This window comes from Populus trichocarpa, chromosome 14 (genome assembly GCF_000002775.5).
Source record: "Populus trichocarpa isolate Nisqually-1 chromosome 14, P.trichocarpa_v4.1, whole genome shotgun sequence".
In the NCBI taxonomy this organism is placed as follows: domain Eukaryota; kingdom Viridiplantae; phylum Streptophyta; class Magnoliopsida; order Malpighiales; family Salicaceae; genus Populus; species Populus trichocarpa.
The window spans coordinates 7827201-7847619 of NC_037298.2; the positions used below are offsets into that span (position 1 = coordinate 7827201).

At 34.0% G+C, this 20419-nt stretch overlaps 3 protein-coding genes and 1 non-coding gene across 6 annotated transcripts; 2 read left to right on the forward strand and 2 right to left on the reverse strand.

Annotated features, from left to right (window-relative positions):
- Window positions 1-207: 207 nt before the first annotated feature.
- Window positions 208-280, reverse strand: TRNAF-GAA (transfer RNA phenylalanine (anticodon GAA)). Its single transcript has one exon. It is a non-coding gene; the product is annotated as a tRNA-Phe (tRNA).
- Window positions 281-3504: 3224 nt separating this feature from the next.
- LOC7495198 (ADP-ribosylation factor) lies at window positions 3505-6269 on the forward strand. 2 transcript variants are annotated; one of them, XM_006375363.3, is made up of 7 exons: window positions 3505-3643; window positions 4318-4475; window positions 4581-4651; window positions 5351-5470; window positions 5617-5735; window positions 5822-5903; window positions 5996-6269. In XM_006375363.3, the coding sequence occupies exons 2-7, from the start codon at window positions 4328-4330 to the stop codon at window positions 5999-6001; spliced, it is 546 nt and encodes a 181-aa protein (XP_006375425.1). In that variant the 5' UTR covers window positions 3505-3643; window positions 4318-4327; the 3' UTR covers window positions 6002-6269. The 2 variants fall into 2 exon arrangements, with proteins under 2 accessions (XP_006375425.1, XP_002320274.1); XM_002320238.4 differs by having other exon boundaries at window positions 3534-3688.
- A 5654-nt stretch (window positions 6270-11923) lies between these two features.
- LOC7455408 (pentatricopeptide repeat-containing protein At2g34370, mitochondrial) lies at window positions 11924-16798 on the forward strand. Of its 2 annotated transcripts, XR_002977834.2 has the most exons (3): window positions 11925-14116; window positions 14303-14459; window positions 16422-16798. XR_002977834.2 is itself a non-coding variant. In XM_024585423.2 (2 exons), exon 1 carries the CDS (start codon window positions 12051-12053, stop codon window positions 14097-14099), a length of 2049 nt encoding a protein of 682 aa, XP_024441191.2. In that variant the 5' UTR covers window positions 11924-12050; the 3' UTR covers window positions 14100-14116; window positions 16422-16798. The 2 variants fall into 2 exon arrangements, 1 of the variants encoding a protein (XP_024441191.2); XM_024585423.2 differs by lacking the exon at window positions 14303-14459 and having other exon boundaries at window positions 11924-14116.
- A 1391-nt stretch (window positions 16799-18189) lies between these two features.
- LOC7455409 (galactinol synthase 1) lies at window positions 18190-20182 on the reverse strand. The gene is made up of 4 exons (XM_002320922.4): window positions 19705-20182; window positions 19070-19390; window positions 18824-18958; window positions 18190-18716 (listed from the first exon to the last, which is right to left on the reverse strand). Exons 1-4 carry the CDS (start codon window positions 20032-20034, stop codon window positions 18492-18494), a joined length of 1011 nt encoding a protein of 336 aa, XP_002320958.3. The 5' UTR covers window positions 20035-20182; the 3' UTR covers window positions 18190-18491.
- Window positions 20183-20419: the final 237 nt, after the last annotated feature.

Consider the following 20419-nt stretch of genomic DNA (forward strand, 5'->3'; position numbering starts at 1 on the left):
GAAAGATTTCATCATGATTGTAGAGAAACTAAAACAAAAGAAGAAGATAAATTTTTTTTCTGAATGCTAGGAGGGAAATGAGAGAGATTTCAATGTGGTTTCAGAAATTAAGCTTGTTGTATCGGGGAGAGAGATCAACAAAAAACCTTGCTTGGTATATTGCGACTTAATAGAGGCATAAATAAATCCCCGGCCCAAAAATATAAATGCGGTGAGCGTGGATCGAACACGCGACCTTCAGATCTTCAGTCTGACGCTCTCCCAACTGAGCTATCCCCGCTATTTGGTCAGTTTTATTGTTATGTAATTATTAAACCTTTAATTCTATTCACTGTCATTTCTCTTCCACGGGGAAATAAGTTCAGCCGACATGGAAGGATTTCCAAGAAAGTTTTATAGGGATATGTATAATGTATGTACATGACAGATACCTTCAGCTCATATGCCCCAGAGTATTCTCCTAGTCTTTGGCCTTTTGGAGTGAAAAGACTGAAGAGGTGCACTTGGGACTCTCCATTCCTCCTCCCTCTTTTATTTTTTCTTTCAATTTTGGGGTAAAATCGTAATGTTTCGTTCATTCCTTCATTTCAGCAATCGAAAGGCTTGTCACTGATGCTAGATGAACATGGTCGGGCAGAGCATTCCTAACTTCCTCTTACTACACGAAAAATTAGATTAGATCATGCATACGAAGAAACTTTCATCCTGTCTCTGTTGTATCATGGATTGCTACCTCTAGTTCATCAAGAAAATAGGAACTTTAGCTGTATCAAATCCCTTAGTTCAAGGGTCAACCGTGAGTTTAGCCGTCTATATTGTAAGGCTTAGAATAAACCCTGAAAATATCTCTTCTTGTATCTATATATTCGGTTTATGACACATCATGATCACAAACATATTTCCTTTATTTTCAGTGCAAAAAATTGTTCATAACAAGACGGCACACTGTGTCAAGATCTCGAATTGGAGCACCTTAACTCAGCAAACTACAACTGAACTGGCCATCTTCTAGAACAAGCTTCTCTGCTTTGATAACTACGACTAAAGAGAGAGGAATGAAACTCTGAGAAGGGCCATGGAAATGAGGGAAGCTGTTGGTACCATCCACGACCTCATATACCAATCAATCAACAAGCTGCACCAAACATGCACGTAAATTAGAAGACTGATATTTCAGCGGGGAATTGAGATCATGAGAGCAATGCAACTTCAGCGTTGTTGCTATGCAACTTCGTAATCAATTCAAACAGAGGAAACTGTATATGTAACCAACAGATTCATGTACTTCAAAATAGGACCTTCAAATTGCAGTAACTTGAGTCTTGTGAGACTTCATTGCTGAGTTTCCCCTGATTCTACACATTCCTGTTTTCACCAGCTCTTATTCTTCCAGTAGCACCTTCAAATTGCAGTAACTTGAATCTTGTATTCCTGAGTTTGGAAGTGTCCCTCAAAAAGCAATAGCCAACACACACTATTTCCAAGAATTTTGATAATAAAAGTGCAGTCCGTAATTTTTATATATATCACATCCTTCCAGGCCAGATTCGCTAGGGCTTTTGTTAATGGACCACGTGTGGGTCCTGGCTTTCCAGACCCTCAAATGCTGGGTTTTTGTTTTTACTTGCAGGCCCGCGAGCCTTCCAAATTTTTTGTACCCATCCTTTTTTTTCTTTTATTTATTTAATTTTTTATTTTTTATTTTTTATAAAAGTACTCTTTAAATAAAATTATTAAAATATTTAAAAAATTATCTAATTTTCTCATAATTCTCAATTAAGATTAGAGTTTTTATGATCATATTAACAATTAATTTATAAAAAACATATATATAACAAAAAAAAATTAAAACTAAAAGGAAAACATTGTGATCATGCTCATATTTTATGATGGTGGATAGTCTAATTATATTTTTGCCCTTTCCAAAAAAAACCAATGAACTTGTCTTTAGAGGTAATATGATCTTTATACGTGATCTATTAGTTATTATGAAATTAACTAGAAGCAACTTAGTCTTTTCATTTTTTTTAACATAGTAGAGTTACCCTTAAAAAGCAAAAGATATTAAATTACCATCCATGCTCATTTTTGTCACTTTATTCATTTTGCATAGTAAAATAACAATTATATCCTTAAAAAATAATAAATTGTCACCTAGGTGTTATTTTTATCTTTTCACTCATTTTTTTTTGTTATATTTATGTTGACTCGGTGAAAGTACTATCTTTTAAAAAATAAAAAAATATTAAAAAATAGCTGAAATATGTATAGCATGTGTCAGCATATCATGCACTCTACCGCTTTTAGGTGGCACGCTGCAGCGACTTGTGGCAGCCAACAAAAAACTTCCTTGGTGTGGTTGGATTTGTTTTAGATGACTTTTAGAATTGATGATTGTTTACAATGTTATTCTCTTTTCTTCTATTTTTTCATGTGCATTGGTCTCCATATATTTTTGTTGCAATTTTTTTTTGCTTTGGTAAATTTTTTAATTTAGATTTTTTTATTATTTCATCCTCCAACATTAAATTGGTTAGGAATTGAGCTCTTTTATTGAACCAAGGTCTAGAATTTCACGGATTGCGTGTTTGGATTATTAACCCTAATCTAGAAAATTTATCTGAGTTTCCTTGGTTTTTTTTCCTCTTTTTTCTAGTTAATGTGTTTTCAATTTTATTCTTAAGCATTTATTTATTTCTTAAATTTTATCTCCATTCTTTAATCAAACTGGGAATCAATTGAAATATGTACAAGGCCTAGCCGATAGAAGAATAAAGGTAGGAAAAAGAAAGAACTAGATTGTCCAACTAGGTTAACTCATTGTGTTGTATCCTTTTCTTGAATCGTTAATTTCATGAGTTAGCATGGGTCAGTATAGTATGCCTTCATCTTTCTATATTGCTCCCTAAATTTTTTTGTGATTTGATCTTTTAACATTCCATTATTTCACACTTGAGCAGGGGTTAAGTGGGGATTAAAACGACAATGACGTGATTTTTTTAACTAGATTGTCATTTCAACAGCGTGACTAGTTCGCTATTAGCCTATTAAGTTAAACAAGTCGCATCAATTTTTTTTTTATTAACGCATATGATAGTTGATTAATTTTATCAGATATATTAGGCAAGTTTTTAATCCTCATTTTAAATATTTTATCACGTGCAAAAAAAAAATAATGATGCTCATATTTTTTTGCAATCGTTGGGTCTTGATCCAACCCGCAACGAAGCATAAACCCGAACCTAGTATATATCATAACATAAACTAAAATGCTTAGGACAATCATTGTTCCGATGTTTTTCTCAATTTTTTTTATTTTACTGTATCCTTCAATGTAAAAAAATAAAGGTATAATTTTTTAAAATTTGTTAAGATTAGTGCAAATTAAAATATATAGCATCAAAATGTAAAACACAACGTGGTACTAACGGCGTAATAAAAGCAACCCATAAACAGGCAACCACTTGGTAACAGTTAACGGCATACTTGACAGTTAAAAACTTAAAATAGAAAAGGGCCAAAAGGGCAAGGATCCACGTTAAGTCCTATAAATACAAACAATTAGTCTCTTGGATCGTGTGAATATTTGCCGTGAAGGACAGCTCCTCCTCCTCATTTTAATTTCCCTGTACTCTCTGCCGAGGTAGATCTCTCTCTCTCTCACTCCCCCCTCTTGGCTCCTTGTCAGGCAAGTGCTATCCTCTTCTATGATCCCTCAGTCTGGAACCCTAGATTCTGATCATTTGCTCAATTCATGCCATATTTTTCTCAATCGAATTGTTAAATTTCTGTGATTCGGATTTTATGTTGTTGATTTTGTCTGATATAAGATTTAGAGCGCGATTTGGTTTCGTAATGGCTTGATCTTAATTTTGATGTGATGCTGCCTCGTGGATCTTGCTTTATATTATGCTTTTGTTTTTGTATGACCTGAAATCGTGCGATGATACCTTAGATCTGGAGATCACTGGATGCAACACATCCTGTTTGGTACCTGATCTGTAGGAAATCAGATCTAAATCCATGTCTAAGTTGTCTTCAGTTTAATGTTTTATGTATTGAATATCTGAATTCTCTAGGTTTGTGGCGATTTTTTTGACTCAATGTCTAGATAATCTCTGGGTTCATATCTAGTGTGTTGATATGATTCTTTTTTGTTAGGATTCCGATTCATGATTCTTTTTTCTTTAAAAATGTGCAATGTTTTAAATCAAGGTGATTGAGATCTATTTTCTGATAATGATGTGGAATTGCATTTGATTTAGCTATGGGAATTTACAATTAGTGAGTTGATTTTTGGATTGTTGTAATCGGCAGACGTGAGAAAATGGGGCTGTCTTTCACCAAGTTGTTTAGCAGACTGTTTGCTAAGAAGGAAATGCGTATTCTGATGGTGGGTCTTGATGCTGCTGGTAAGACAACCATTCTCTACAAGCTCAAGCTCGGTGAGATTGTCACCACCATTCCTACTATTGGTAAGTCTCACATTATTATGAGAAGATACTAATTACCTTGATTTTAAATTTATTATCCCCTATAAATTCTCTGTTGGCTTAGATCTGATGATGATGTTTGATCAGGATTCAATGTGGAGACTGTGGAGTATAAGAACATTAGCTTTACTGTTTGGGATGTCGGGGGTCAGGACAAGGTATGTGTGTCTTAATGAGTGTGCATTTGGCCTTTTTTTACTTTTGCATGAAGGTCATTATCATTTTGGGGTGTAGTAGATATAGAAACCTTTTATCTTTCACTAAATGGTGCTGAATGGGTTGGGTTTAATAACAAGGAAAGCCATGAAATATGTTTGCATTCTAGAACTTAAGCCTTCATGGTTCGAAATTTCTTCTTTAGCTATTGAATTTATGTACTTGAAAATGAGTGCTTATGGACGGTCTAGTGCTGTTTTGATTTTCTTCCATCAGCACTTAACATATTCATAAGCTAAATATGTTATGCCATTTTGTATGCTCTGCTGTTTCCTTTGATTATCAAGGGAAATGCTTTATTTGGTGGCTTACATTTTGAGACACTCACCAGTGCTAGAGTTTTCCAGCTGTTCCACCTCTTCACTTGACAACATCAGCAGCTGTATCACATTCTTTCATGCTATACATTGTTTTTATAAATCTTATGCTTGATTATTAGGATAGTCAAATGCATGACCGTGGCCTCTGCCAAATTCTCCTAGTGATGCTTGCTTTCGCATCCCTGTGCCATTTCTTTTCTTGTTATGTCCAAATCATAAAAGCATAGACTGATTCAGATGCATTACAATCAGTCAAAAGATTTAAATATTCTATCCCTTAATTTATTTATCAGTTGATGACCTATTATTTTACTTTTCCAGATCCGCCCCTTGTGGAGACATTACTTCCAGAACACACAAGGACTTATCTTTGTGGTTGATAGCAACGACAGGGATCGTGTGGTTGAAGCTAGGGATGAGCTACACAGGATGTTGAATGAGGTACCACAATGCTTCAGATTTTCTTAGGACTAACAATGGTGGAACCATGAAAAGCTGCAGATTAAGCTTAAATATACATGCTGTACTTTGACTTGTTACCTTTGTGTGATTTTCTGTGACAATAATACCTCCTGTTGTATTTACAGGATGAGTTGAGGGATGCTGTGCTTCTAGTGTTTGCAAACAAGCAAGATCTTCCAAATGCAATGAATGCTGCTGAGATAACTGATAAGCTTGGTCTTCACTCTCTTCGTCAGCGCCACTGGTAAGCTAACTTGTAGCTGTCAGATGCCCTTATCCAGCAATCCACCATTCTCATGTTAACAGACTTGTTTATATCATTCATTGCAGGTATATCCAAAGCACATGTGCCACTTCTGGTGAAGGGCTGTATGAGGGATTGGACTGGCTCTCAAACAACATTGCAAACAAGGTAGAATCATGTGGTATCTATCTCTACATTTGGATTATTCGAATGTGATGATTGATAATTTGGTTAACTAAACTGTGCCTTTCTGACTGCAGGCTTAGATGGCATAACTCCCATGTTCTCGATTGCAATGAGTGCTGGAATACAGAGTCTATATTTGTTTTGTATTCTGGATTTTCCGCCAGCTCATTTTGTCTGTACTTGTCTTAACATGTTTGTGGTTGCTTTTGCGAACTTTTCCGTTTGTTTTCTGTAGCTTCAGATTTTTTCATTAATTTTCGTTATGTTCATGATGTTATTATCTAAATAGCATGTTTTGTTTTTCAGATAATTTTTTAAGGTAATGAATCTTGAGACTTTTTCCTTTTATCCTAATTGTCCAGTGTTCCACTAAGTGAAAGTATTTGCTGTGCCTATGGAATTTAGCACGAATGTATTTAAGCGGTCAGTCAACCTTGCAAGCAAATGTAGGTATCAGAAAAGGTGGAGCTGGCAGTAGAGGCATCGCAAGTTGAGACTCGAGAGAGCATTTTTATTTGGTAAATTTTTTGCAGAAATCATCGTTACTGTGCAATTTATTTTGAGCAGAGGTCCAGGGACCCACGGGAAAGAGAAGTAGCACAGTGTGTGGGTTCATTTGACTAGAGATTGAAAGGGCATTACCCTCTTAAGAAATAGAAAGTACTGGATACGTTGCCCGTTTAACAATTTTTTTCTTAATGGAAGAAAGTGATTTTTAATGGAAAAAAGGTGATTGGTTAAAAAAAATTCAAGATCGAAGTGGTAATTAAATAATATAAAAAAATAACAAAAAATTAATGGACAAAAGGAATTATATTTAAGCTTATTAGATTATCAAACAATTCAATATTAATCTTTGAAATAAAAAGTTGTTTTAAAAAAGAAAACATTAGCTAAAAGAAAAATCAAGTGGACTTTCTGAACTTAATTTAATTTAAAAAAATTTATAATATGGATCTAAATTTAATTATGAAGTTTAAATATTATTTAATTTAATTTTGAATAATGAAATTATTAAAAGACTATTAATAGAAAAACTTGCAAAACAAAACAGCAAAAAAAAAAAAAAAAAAATAGGCTAAAACCCAATAAGAATGAAATTTGAAATTTTTTTTTATCTCAAACAAAAAAATTGCAATTAAAAAAATTAGGACCAAAATATTAAAAAAAAATCATAGGGGTGAAATTGAAAATCATTTGTAATATGATAGATTATTTATAGATTAAAAAATGATAAGGGTGAAATAGAAAAATAAATGTTGAGAGTTAACCCGATAGAATCAAACCGAAAAAAATAAGAAAACAGAAGGTAAAAAAATAAATTGAAAAAAATAACAAAACAAAAGTTAAAAAATGATAAAAAATAATAAGAAAATATCAATTTAGAAATGAGAAAAAAATAGGACAAACCTCTTAAACCTGATTTAATCTAAAAGTCGTATCCCGTGAAGTTTTTTACTCGTATTAAATAAAAAAACATAATTCTCAAACAATCTAATTTCAAAGGATGAAATTGGTAGAAAAATATTAATAAAAAATTTGCAAAACCAACAAAAAAGAATGAAGAAAAAATTTGATAGAAAAAACCCAAGAAGGATGCAATTTAATGAAAAAAATAAAAAATAATCCCAAATAAAATAAATATCAATTAAAAAAATAAGAACAAAATTTTAAAGATTAAAAAATCATAGGAGTGAAATTAAAAATATCAACAAAAACCAAGCAAACCTGAACAAACATCTTAAATATGATCAAATCTTAAAAAACTCGTAGTCTATAAAACCCTGAATTTGGGTCATATCAAGAAGTTTATTACAAGCCAATTTAAAAATATAAATTTCAAAAACTTGTTAAAGCAAAAAAAAAAAAAGATAACAAAAAAAAAGCTTCGAGTGAACCCGACATCCAACCTAGGTCAACAAATCAAACATGTAATCTAAGACATGAAATTGAGATGACCATATAAATAGGAAAGCTAAAAAAATACCAGCAAAAAAATATTCAAAAAAATACTTTAAAAAAATATGAGAGTCAACTCAGGCTACTCTTTCAGATCTATTATCTAGGTCATGAGATTAAGGTGATCCCATTAAAGACAAACTTGAAAAAACAAAGAAGCAAGATTCTTAATCAGCAACTATTGAGGAATGTAATTGATAAAAAAAAAATCAATCAAAAAAACAATGCAAAAAAAATAGCAATTAAAATAATTAGGAATAAATTTGACATAAAAATTAAATGAAATTAAATATTTATGAATGAAATTGTAAAAAATAAACCCATTAAGAAAATGATTAAAAATATAGTAATTAAAAGAATTAGAACCAAACTTGACATAAAAATAAATGAAAATAAATGGCTAGGGGTGGAATTGAAAAAAAAAAACAAATCAATGAAGCAAATGATTCAAAACAAAACAAATTAAAAAAAATTCAAATGATCAGGGATGAAATAAAAAATAAAATCCAATTAGAAACGATCAATGTAAATAAAACAATTGAAAATAAGAGAAGGTGGATTGAATCAAAAGAAAAAATAAATTGAAGGGCTGATATAATTTTTTGCATGGTCAACACGTAATTCGAGGAAGAAAGAGAATGAAAAGAAAAGAAAAACAATTTTGGGTCAAATCACGTTTAACCACAATACACGCACCACCTAGAAATGAAAATGATGTCTAGACAAATCAAATGATTCAACGTAGTCACGGTTACAACAACCGAAAACAGCTACACGCGCCGCCAGAAGGTCACTAACGCATGCATCAACAACTTTGTTGTTTTTTTTATTTGTCCAAAATCGATAATGCCATTAAAATTAAACAGTAATAACAAATAAACCATAATGAAATTACAATTAAACCCCTAAAGCCAATGCTAAAAAATTTGAATGGCAAAGCTAATGTAGTAATTCTACTATTCTATAAAATATAAAAATACTAAAACGCCCTTATGCAGAAGGCATTACATTAGTAATATTACTATACATTAAAAAGATATCTATGTCATGGTGAAAAGAGAACCTTACCCTCGAAGCTATAAAATGACCAAGAGGACCTTACCCTCAAAGCTATAAAATGATCAAGGGAAAAAATAGTAATTACACTATTGCAATGAATAGTAATATGTGTCTGAGGAGACATTAATATCGCTAGGTGATTAGTTTTTTGGATAACTAGCTATGAATCGTGCTCCTCTGGGGGCTCTTCTTTCCTAATAAAAAATGTTTGCATAGAAAATGATGTTCAAATGTCAGAAGCAAGATAAATTGACAACGATAACGGATGAAAGATAATGGTGCAACTTTATTCTCAACGTGAAATTAGGTAAAAAAAATCTTAGAAAACAGCATTGGTCAACTTGAGTTAGTATTATAAACTTGTAACTCTGATAATTTAAGTTGAGTCAACCCGAGTTATCATATTAAACATGTGATCCAGGTCATAAGATTGAGATAACCTAGTAAAAAAATATCATAAAGATCATTTAAAAAACAAATGTTAATCTACATTAACTTTTCAAACTCATGACTCAGGTTATTAAACTGGAAACACCCTATCTAGAAAAACCATGAAAGTTAATTCCCAACCAATCAAATGTTGAAGGATAAAATTGAAAAAAGAATTCAATTACAAAAAAATAATAATTAAAAGAATGAAAATCAAAATCGAAACACAAAATGAATTTTCTCTTTGATTGAATGGTGAAATTGAAAAGAGAAATCAATTTTAAAAAAGACCCAAAAAAACAAAAGTAGGAGGACCACATTCGGAAAAACCATATATCCCAATTTGGGATTGAATGATGAAATAGAAAATAAATCAAAGTTTTACAAAAAAAAGCCATGAACAAAAATTAGAAATCAAAAGATTAAGAATTAAGTGGAAATCCCTATAAAATAGAGGACAACTCTATAATTTTGAATAGCCAACACGAATTTCAAGGGAAGGAGAGAGAAAACGTGTTGCTGATGACAAACTGTGCCGTCAATGACTACATGCGCTACCCCAAAAAGAAAGGATACAATGACGTTTCCAATGACATATCGAAAGGGGGATTTTGGGCAATGAGAGGAGTTGCACGCGTCACCTGAAGGGCGCTGACGCCTCTTATATATTGGCACAACTATATATATATAAAAGTATAGTGAAATGATTAAAAACAAAAATTTTAAACTGTTATAAACATGCCTTTTTATTTTTTACCATGACTATTTTGTTATTATCAGGTCAGTTTAAGGGTAATTTGGTATTTCATATATGTATAAGGTAAAATACCAAATTACCCTCACCTAACCTAATAATAATGAAAAATCATTGTGAAAATACAAAATTGTCCCATTGTTGCTAGTTTTATTTTTTTTGCTTCAAAGAGTATTATAGTCATTTCACTGTGCTTTTTTTAAAAAAAAGACTTATTTGTCCCCGTCAATTTAGTAATGATTAATAAATCTTGTGAAAAGATTTCAATATTCCTAATAATTTTTTTTTTAGTTTTTTGGTGGGAAAGGTAAAGCTGTGAAAACATTGTTCTAGTGAACAATGTTTTCACTAATAGTATAAAGTGTTTTCCATGCATGTTTTATCTTTTGTTAACTAGATGTGGGTCCACGCTACACTACGGGTCCATATTTCTCTCTCGTAAGGAACGATGTCTAGGTGTCACAAACACGTTTTGAAGAAATAAGAAAAACCAACAACTCATGTTATAGCCCCAATTGAATTTAATAAGTTGGTTTTACTTTAATTAGACGATAAAAAAATAGACAATGATAGTAAACAAACATTTTTATTAAAAAAAATTAACGATAGCTTGGAAAAAATACATTCGAAAGTATGAAATTGGATAAAAATGGAGAAAAAAACCTAACTTAAGGCAACGTAATATACATGTAACCTGGGTAATAAGAGGCGAGCCAACTCGAGCTAGCTTGCAAAATTCATGGCCTAGGTCACAAGATCGAGATAATCCGATAGAAAAGAAATTGAAGAAAACCACAAAGTCAATCATCTGTTATTTTTTTTTATAAAAAAACTAATGATGAATGATGAATGATGAAAAGAAAAAAAGCAAAAAAGCTTATTGACCCGTGTTAACCTTTCAGATTCGTGACCTGGGTCATTAAATCAAAAGTAACATACATGGAAAAACTACGAAACTCAATCCTTAGCAATCAAACACTGAAAAAAAAAAACAAAATGATATAAAATAAAAAATAATAATTAAAAGAATCAGGGTGAAAATTGAAATAAAAAATAAACTTGAGGGAAAGTATAAATTCTCACTTTATAATTTGTTTTTTTGTTTTTTATAGGGTTATCTTGGTTTTATTATCCATGTCATGAGTTAACTTGGGTTGACCCGAGTGTTTTTGGTTTTTTTTTAATTGATTTTGTTTTCAATTTTATCCTTCAATATTGGGTTGGTTGAGAATTGAAATTTATAATTTATTTTTGACCTGCTTTCTATGAGGTTATCCCGGTTTCTTGATTCAAGGTGCGGGTTCTCCTAGGTTGACTCATGTGATTTTTTTATATTTTTTTTAATTGCATTTTGTTTTTAAATTTCATCATTCAACATGAGGTAGATTAGGAATTGAATTTGGTAGGTTAATCTAGGTTGATAAGTTGTTTTTCTTATCTTTTTTTTTTAATTTATCTTTCAACTTTGTGGTGATTGAAAATTAAACTTTATAATTATTTTATTTTAATTTTTATGATTTTATTATCGTCTCATAACCTGAGTTATAAGTCAATTTATATGTTATTTGATTTTTTTTAATTAAAATATACGTTAACCATACCCAAATAATTTTTTATATATATATTTTTTAAAAATTACTTCAATCGACCATATTAATAAATAAATAAATCATTCAAACGATGCGATGTCAACGATGTATAATATTTGACACTTGATGAGACGCTGAAAAATGGGCCTTGTGAACCAAAGACATTGAACTTGAAAGGAGAAATCCAGGCCTAATTTAATTCATATATTAGCTTATGTTTTTGTTTTCTGGTACAGCTCAAAAATTAACTCCAACAAACCTAGACCTCGCCACTCAAATTACTGAACCTCCCCGCTGTCTCTCTTTGAAGCAAGACCTATATTATTGATTGAGGCATAGATGTCCAGAAAGAGAGCTTCGCTTCTCACTATCAAATCCATCGCTTCTTTATCAAAGGTATGCTCTTCAAGTAACTCCTTTGAGTCTATCACTTTTTTCAAGAATCTTAGCACCGCCACTGAAAGATTTGATTTTCAAAACTCGAATGGGTATCACGAACAGAATTCTAATGAGCATTTCCATAAACCAGATGGGCCTTATGGTTATAACAACGAAAACTCTGGTGGAAACAACTTAAACCCTAATGGGGGTTTTAGGGAAAGCCCTAGAATTGATTTATGGAACAACCCAATTGGGAAAAATGTGAATTCTACTGGGTTTCATGGGAAAAATCGTGTAGATTTTCAGCAAAACTGTGATGGAGCTTCCTGGGAAAGAAGCAGGGGAGAGAATCATAATAACCGAGCTGAGAAAAATGGAAACTTTAGTGGTTATTATGAACGTAATAATGGGAGTTCTCAACAGAACTATGGTTGGGTTGGTGGGCAGCATAGTCAAAATGGGTATTATGGAGGACATGGAAATGCGCAACTGAGTCGGAACGAGCCTGGGTTTAATTCGCAAGGTCTTTCAGAGTCACAAAGAAGCCTGAATAGCAATTACACTCATAATGTTGAGAAATTTCACCATGGTCTCAATGATCATTACATGGTAAATGGTGGACAATATCAACAGAACCAATATTTTGGACAGCACCAGCAGAACCAATATTTTGGACAACACCAGCAGAATTTGAACGTTGAACAATATCAGCCAAACTGTAACTCTTTTCAGAGCAGCATGGAGGCTTCTCAAGTATCAAACTATGCTAAACCTGAAGGGGATTCAACCGAATCTTCCAAAAGTAGCTTGAATAGAGGTTCTATGGAGGAGCTGGATGAATTTTGCAAGGAGGGAAAGGTGAAGGAAGCTGTGGAATTTTTGCAGTTGTTACAGAAGCAGAGTGTTTTTGTCGATCTATCACGCTATTTGCAGTTGATGCAGGCATGTGGAGAGGCTGAAGCTCTAGAGGAAGCAAGAGTGATTCATGACTGCATTGTAAGATCACAGTCTCCTCTAGATGTTGGCACACTTAATAAGATCTTAGAAATGTACTCAAAATGTGGTGCCATGGATGAAGCGTTCAGTGTATTTGACAACATGCAAGAGTGCAATTTGACTTCATGGTATATCATGATAACATGGCTTGCTAAGAATGGGTATGGGGAGGATGCCATTGATCTGTTTAATCAGTTTAAGCAAGGAGGACTGAAACCTGATGCACAAATTTTTGTTGGGGTGTTCTCTGCTTGTAATGTCTTGGGTGATATCAATGAGGGATTGCTGCACTTTGAGTCCATGTGGAAAGAGTTCAGCATTGTCCCATCAATGGAGCACTATGTGAGCATTGTGGACATGTTGGGAAGTAACGGATATCTAGTTGAAGCCTTGGAATTCATTGAAAAGATGCCAATGGAGCCTAGTGTAGATGTTTGGGAAACTTTAATGAATCTCTGCAGGGCACATGGGCACTTGGAGCTTGGAGATCGCTGTGCTGAGCTTATTGAGCAATTAGACCCCTCCCGCTTGAATGAGCAATCTAATGCAGGTCTTGTACCAGTGAAAGCTTCAGACATTGCAAAAGAGAAAAAGAAGAAGACAGCAAGTCAAAATCTTTTAGATGTTAGGAGCAGGGTCCATGAATATCGAGCGGGGGATACATCTTTTCCTGACAGGGATAGAGTTTATGCCCTGCTCAGGGGTATGAAGGCACAAATGAAAGATGCTGGTTATATTCCAGTAACAAGATTTGTGTTGCATGACATAGATGAAGAAAGCAAGGAGGACGCTCTTCTTGCTCATAGTGAGAGACTTGCTACTGCTCATGGTCTTCTGACCACAGCTGCTCGTTCTCCTCTTCGAGTAGTCAAGAATCTTCGTTTTTGTGGTGATTGCCACAATGCGATGAAGATCATCTCGAAACTTGTTGGCAGACAACTCATCATGCGAGATGCCAAGAGGTTTCACCATTTCAAAGATGGGGTCTGCTCTTGTGGGGATTATTGGTGAACAGGATCTGCTTTGAGGTAAAGTCTCAATGTCCCGTTTTGTTGTTTTCAAATTTGAAAAACTTTAAACTTGTGCTGTGATTGCAATTTGGGTAAATCTTGTCTTGGACATTAGTCATTCTAGTCTTCAGTTTTGGATTTTGAAATTTGCTTTTAAATTTAGTCTTCTGTTGTTTGATTCACATCGAAATTATTTTGAACCAGTCTGAAACAATGACGGAGAAGATCACAGAGAAGATTGATGGCCATGATTCATCTTTGTCTTCTTATTCTGATAATGACAGTTTTTTGCCTCTGAAATTGAAGATTTTTCAGCATTTTGGGAGAAAAAACGTCCACAAAGTTTTGGGCCAAGGCAAATGTACACAAACAATCACTCTCTCGCTCTCTCTATTGACTGATTTCTAGCTGTTTTGCTTCCTTTTCTTCTTTATCTAATTTGAAATTTGATTCATTCTCTAGAACATTCAATGGATTTCATTTCTTCAAGGAGAATGATCTGACATTGCCTTGTTTTGTGGTTGCAGAAGAGTGATTAGATAATTTTTGCATCTTCTGTCTTAATAATATGACCTGGCTTATTAAAAAAATATTCTGTTTCTATTTATTTATTTTCACATTGTGCTTGTGATTTCGTTTTAGGATTTTTTTTGGTAGCAATACTATCTGAGAATGGTTATAATATCACTTGTAGGTCCTTTATGAATGATTTTTAAGTCCTTATTGAACATGAGAGAATTGTGGTTCAAGTTTTGAAGAATTTTGCTCTGCTTTGTTTTTTTTTTCCTGCCCCGGGAAACCAAAATGGCACGCCCTTTAGATTTATTTCATAAATTTAAGTTTAAGCTGTCATTTTATTGAGATTTGGGTTGTATAACTTTGAATTAGCTAATGATTTAAAGTTTTCGAATTTGAACATCTAAATTCTGGAGGGTCATGGCAACTTTGAGTTATTGTCCAATAATCTTATACTCTTACATATTTTTTTGCTTGTCTCAATTTAACATGTTAATATGATCTGCCATTAACTTTTTGTTTGATTTTGGAATATAGGCGAGCTATATGTGATCAGTAATTATCATTTATGTGATCAGTAATTATCATTCACTATAGTTTTCTTTCTTAATGCGCACTATGGTTTTGAGGATATCTCAGCAGCAGCACCATTTGCTATATGGAAGAACTAGATTTAGGTACTGAAGTTCTCAGTATCTCTGGTAGCATGTTACAGCTTTAGGTAGTTCAGGTATTTCAGAGTTCTAATATTCTAATGTGAATGAGAAAATGAAAGCGACAACTTTTCTTGGGAGCCTCAGGATTCTTTGTGCCTGTGTGAGGTCTTGCATTTCAGATAGATGAGATGTTGTGGAGAAACATCGTGGTGGTAATGGCAATTTGCAATGCCCTTTCTATGTCTTGTGTTTAAGGGTATGAAGCTAGACCAGTATGAATACAATTGCTCTTAGGGAAATAGAGGACAAGGGACACATGAACAATTAAATGAACTTTTTTCTAAAAGTTGATTTTATTCTTCCGTACTGACCTTCCAGCTTGCAGAAAGGTTCTGTCTTTTCTGTGTGGCTATAACTGCATTAAATGTTACACTTGAGCGGAAATAATTACGAGTAATCTTTACTACACTAGCTACAGATAACAGTTTGGACTAGGGTGGTAGGTAGGAAACTGTGTCAGTAGATGTTTCCCTTCCTCCTGTTGTCCCATACTTATTTTCTTCTCTATTGCCATGTTACTCGTGGAGTATGTATAGGATTGGAATGTGAGAAGTGCTTGTTGGACCATGGCAGTTGGCTCGATAGCAAACAAAACCTAGGTTGATTTTTGGCATGCTTTCTCATCAGAACTTGTAGCTTCATCTAAACCTCGTCTTGTGAACTACCAGAAAGCCACAATTTGCACTAGATGAAACTTGATAAAACTGATATTGCCATGTAGTAAGTCCAGGATGTTAAGCTCGCTATGTTGAATGAAGCTGGCTAGCCATTTCATGTGATGTAAGTTGAGAAATTATGATCATGCCTTCACCATCATAATTATGTTACATTATACCTCGTGCAATCATGGTGGTAGCAAGTACATATCAAATGTGAAAGAAGATAAAGCTTGGTCTCTGAATTATTAGACAGCTTAGGTAACTTCTGATGTGGATTCATTGATTCGCAGTGGTGGCTGTTTCTGATGTAATGAAGTGCTCATACTGTTAGTCATTGCTTTTGTAACAAATATTGGCTATGCTTTTGTCCTATGAAAGCATAAATGTATATATTTAAATACATCTAAGGACTCTTTAATGTATGATTTTCAGGTGAGCTTGGAGGAAAGACAGGGATGACGACAGGAGGTTGATACGGAATGACTGGTTTAAATAGTAAAACCTGCATCCAACATATTTGTAGAAGCTACTAAATTGAAGCACCCATAATCAAAATCCCTTCTTTGGACCTTAGTTTTTGTGCTACCACTTCCATATCTTGTGTTTGAATGATAAAAACAGAAGGATCAGGTCATTTTGAAGAGTCTGTTGAAATAATCAGAAGGCATAACAAGGGCCTATGATGGCTAGTGACGTTTGGTGATCTTAAGGTTTATGTTGCACAACAATTGGTATACGAACTCTTGATGTGAAGTGTATTCCTGTCTTTATTTATTTTATTAACCGGGGACGCTTCCCTCATTGTCTCATCTTGTACCAACATTGGAATGTTCTCCTTCCTTTTACCTCCTCCGCGTGCATGTTGTTTGGTGTCTTCCTTATACCATGCTTTTGCGAGTCGTGATTACTGGGTCCTAGATTCTTAGAAATTCGAGATGAAAAAAAGACGGGGAATTAGCTAAAATTAGCCTTATATTTTAGACAATAATTCTTTCAAATCTAAATGCTTTCGCTTTTTTTATTTTATTTATTATTATAATATGGGATAATTCCTTAATCTATATTTTTGCAATATTTTCATCCAAGTTGATGAATAAGAAAGCACAAACATTACAGAATTAAGAAAATGAAGTTGAACACCACATGATAATTCTTTTCTTCTTCAAATTTATTATACCTTTTAAGAAATCTGGTAGAACCCCAATGTCCTTGAATTATACGAATTAAGTTCTCACTGTACGGGCTTGATTATTTTTGTGTTTTAATTAAAAGTATTTTTTCAAAAAATTGAATATTTTATTTTATTTTATTCATTTCTTTAAATCAATTTTTTTATTTAGTATTTTTTAATTATTTTGATATACTAATATTAAAACTAAATTTTAAAAATAAAAAAATAATACTATTTCAATATATTTTCAAATAAAATACATTTTAAAAAATAACTACTACTATAACGTTACTAAATCAAACCCGACCAACCCTCTAATTCAATTATATGTTTCACTGAGCCCGGTTCCGAGTCACACGGTGATGGGAATGATGAGATCAAGTGTCATCAATTGTGGTGCAATTATGGATATGATCAGGCAAACTTATTAATTGCCTGTTCCAGCAAACATGGATTCTCGTGGGGGACCTTTTAACAAGATTTTGTTTTGGGAATTTTCTCAGCAAATGAATGGCATGGCCTGAGAAATTTCGTCGTGAAGAGTCGGCTTTTTTCCACTTACCAGTAACTTCAGATGCTTGATGGTCTAAATTCAAAGCGAAGATTATCACCCCTGTTCGATAGTGCATTTAAAATTATTTTTAGATAGTTTTTAAAATTATATTGACTCTAAAAATATTAAATAATAATTTTTTAAAATAATTTTAATGTATTAATATTAAAAATCTAAATAGATTTTATTATAATACATTTTTTTAAAAAAATTTAAAAATCACCTCTCACTAATCATTTTGACCGCGCAATCATTGCATAAATAAAAGGACTCGCTAGAAAAAAACGGTGAGAGAGAGATCCGCATGCAATGATGAAGAAAAACCAAAGCAGATTTTTAATTGGAGAGCAAGCACCAGTAATTTTAGACGAAAAGTAAGAATTACTCGCTGCAGTAAAACTATGTGCGTTCTATTGCAAAACGTAAAAAAAGAAGAAAAAAAAGAGGAGTAAATTAAACTACTCTTGCTCCAGTAATTAATTAATCACACGCACATTTTTCATTTCACCATTGCTCCAGTAGCTTACAATGGCGCACCTCTGTGCATGCACCCATGATACAACGCTCATCACATATTATCAACAGATTTAACTACCAAGAAAAAGATAATTAAGGACCGCCATCGATCAAAATTAAGTTTATTCCCTTTCTAGACAAGAAATCACCGCCCCCAATTTCAAGAGTAAAAGGATTCCGACATTTCTCTTTCACCCTGATCATTTCTAAATCTATAGGTTGTTGCTCTGCTCTGCTCTCTCTCTCTCTCTCTCTTCCATCTCTAAGCAGCGGATGGGGCAGTGACGTACTGAACAGCACCGGCTTCATAGAGAGCTGCAATGAAAGACTGCAAGTTCACTGGCTCAGCATCAATACCATCCGCCACAAATTTCATGTAATCCAGCGATTCATCATTGTAAATGCCCCACCATTTCTCCACCAGCATCTTTATGTCCTCCCTTTGCATGTTCTCTTCTTTGCCAGTGTATCTCCATGGCTTTGAGCCCTATATATGGATACATGTACATCAGTAAATCAGAAACAGAACTACGGATTTTCATTCCCACAAATTAAAACAAGATGATACAAAATAAGGAAAAGTGATATACCCACCGCTGCACAGTAGTGAACAACTTTGACCTTGTCTAGCTCCACGTTGTCTGGGTGACGCCATAACATGGCAAGAACAAGATTGTATACTAGAGGAATTGGCTTGTAAATATCCTTGAAGTACATGTTCAAGAAGTCCTGCCAAAAGTCAACAAAAAAGAAAAGAAAGAGAAGATTGTTAGAAAACTCTAACTTTCATTAAACACAATAAGAACATCAAATTCAAAATGACGGATCAGAACACCATACCTGCTCTGCGAATGGCGTAGGCGGAGTGACCTTGAGAGTCTTCAAGAGGTCATGATAGGTCGAGATACTAGGTTCAAATACAAACATACCAGCATTGAAGTAAAGAGATGGTGGTTGACCCATCTCAGCAGGCCAGTTAACCTTGTCAGGGCATTGCTGGCAATAGCCAATCTTGTACTGTGGAGTGTGGCTCCATGTTTTCTCACAGAAACAATCCATCACCGCATAGAAATGACCATCAGGCAGATCAAATAAGTGGTCTATGTTGTCATAAACCTGGATATCTCCATCCAAGTATATCATCTTGCTGTATTCCACAAACTGCATGCAATTAAAATCAAAATTAATATAAACATCCTGAACACATTTTCTAGAAAAAAATAAATAAATGTCCGGCACGATGCATTTAATTATCAAGACATAATAAAATAAAATTCATTAGACGACGAGGTTGCCCTCCTTGAAGATGATTCAGTCATTTATAAACAAGCTCATTTCCGTCCATATAAAAATATACCGCGTAATTTGTCAGAGCTGAGACCCAAGTCAGGCAAGTATCAAGCCTAGCTCCCACACTAGATTGACACGTGTGAGAAAGAAGCACCCAACAAATCCACGTGTAACTAAGTACGTACCTCCCAAATACGGAGCTTGGAGTAGTTGATGACATAATAAGCCATGGCAAACTGGGTCTGATTCTCTGGTGGATAAACGGGTTCAATTTCCCGGACTATGCAACCCTGCGACTCTAAAATCCGCCTGTGTTCCTCTGGCACGTCAGGCAAAACTGCAACGATTAATGGGTATGCCGTTTTGACTTTCCTTAATCCTTTGGCTAACCCAACAACACCTTTGACGTAATCTCCATTACCAGCCAAGAATGTTACATAAGCCCGGCTAGGTAAGCTAGCAGGTTTGGTGAACCCAGCTGGTTTCAAAGCAGCCTGGACAAGCTCAGGAGCCATGTTGCGGTTGCGGTTGCGGGAGAGGGAGGTGAATGAGGGTTACAGAGAAGGGTTTGAAAGAGAATTTGAGAGAGACGAAATGGAGAAGAAACTAAAGCTGGCTGTTTTTGCTGGTGGCTTCGTGTTTTTGGTTTCTGAGGTGATGCTTCAGTGGAAGAGAGTGGGGTATAAATAAGATAAATAAAATGGATTTTTTTTTCACTTCTTTACTGTGGTGTTGGATTGTGTGCCCTACACGTGTCCCTATGACTGATCCAACGGTGGAGCTGGAGCCTCCCGGAACGTTCTGGAAAGGGCCCTCCAAAAATAGGGCCAAGGAAGGCACGAGAAGAAGCTATACTTGTTAAGAACGCGGGAGTGGTGTAGTAATCATCCCTTACACGGA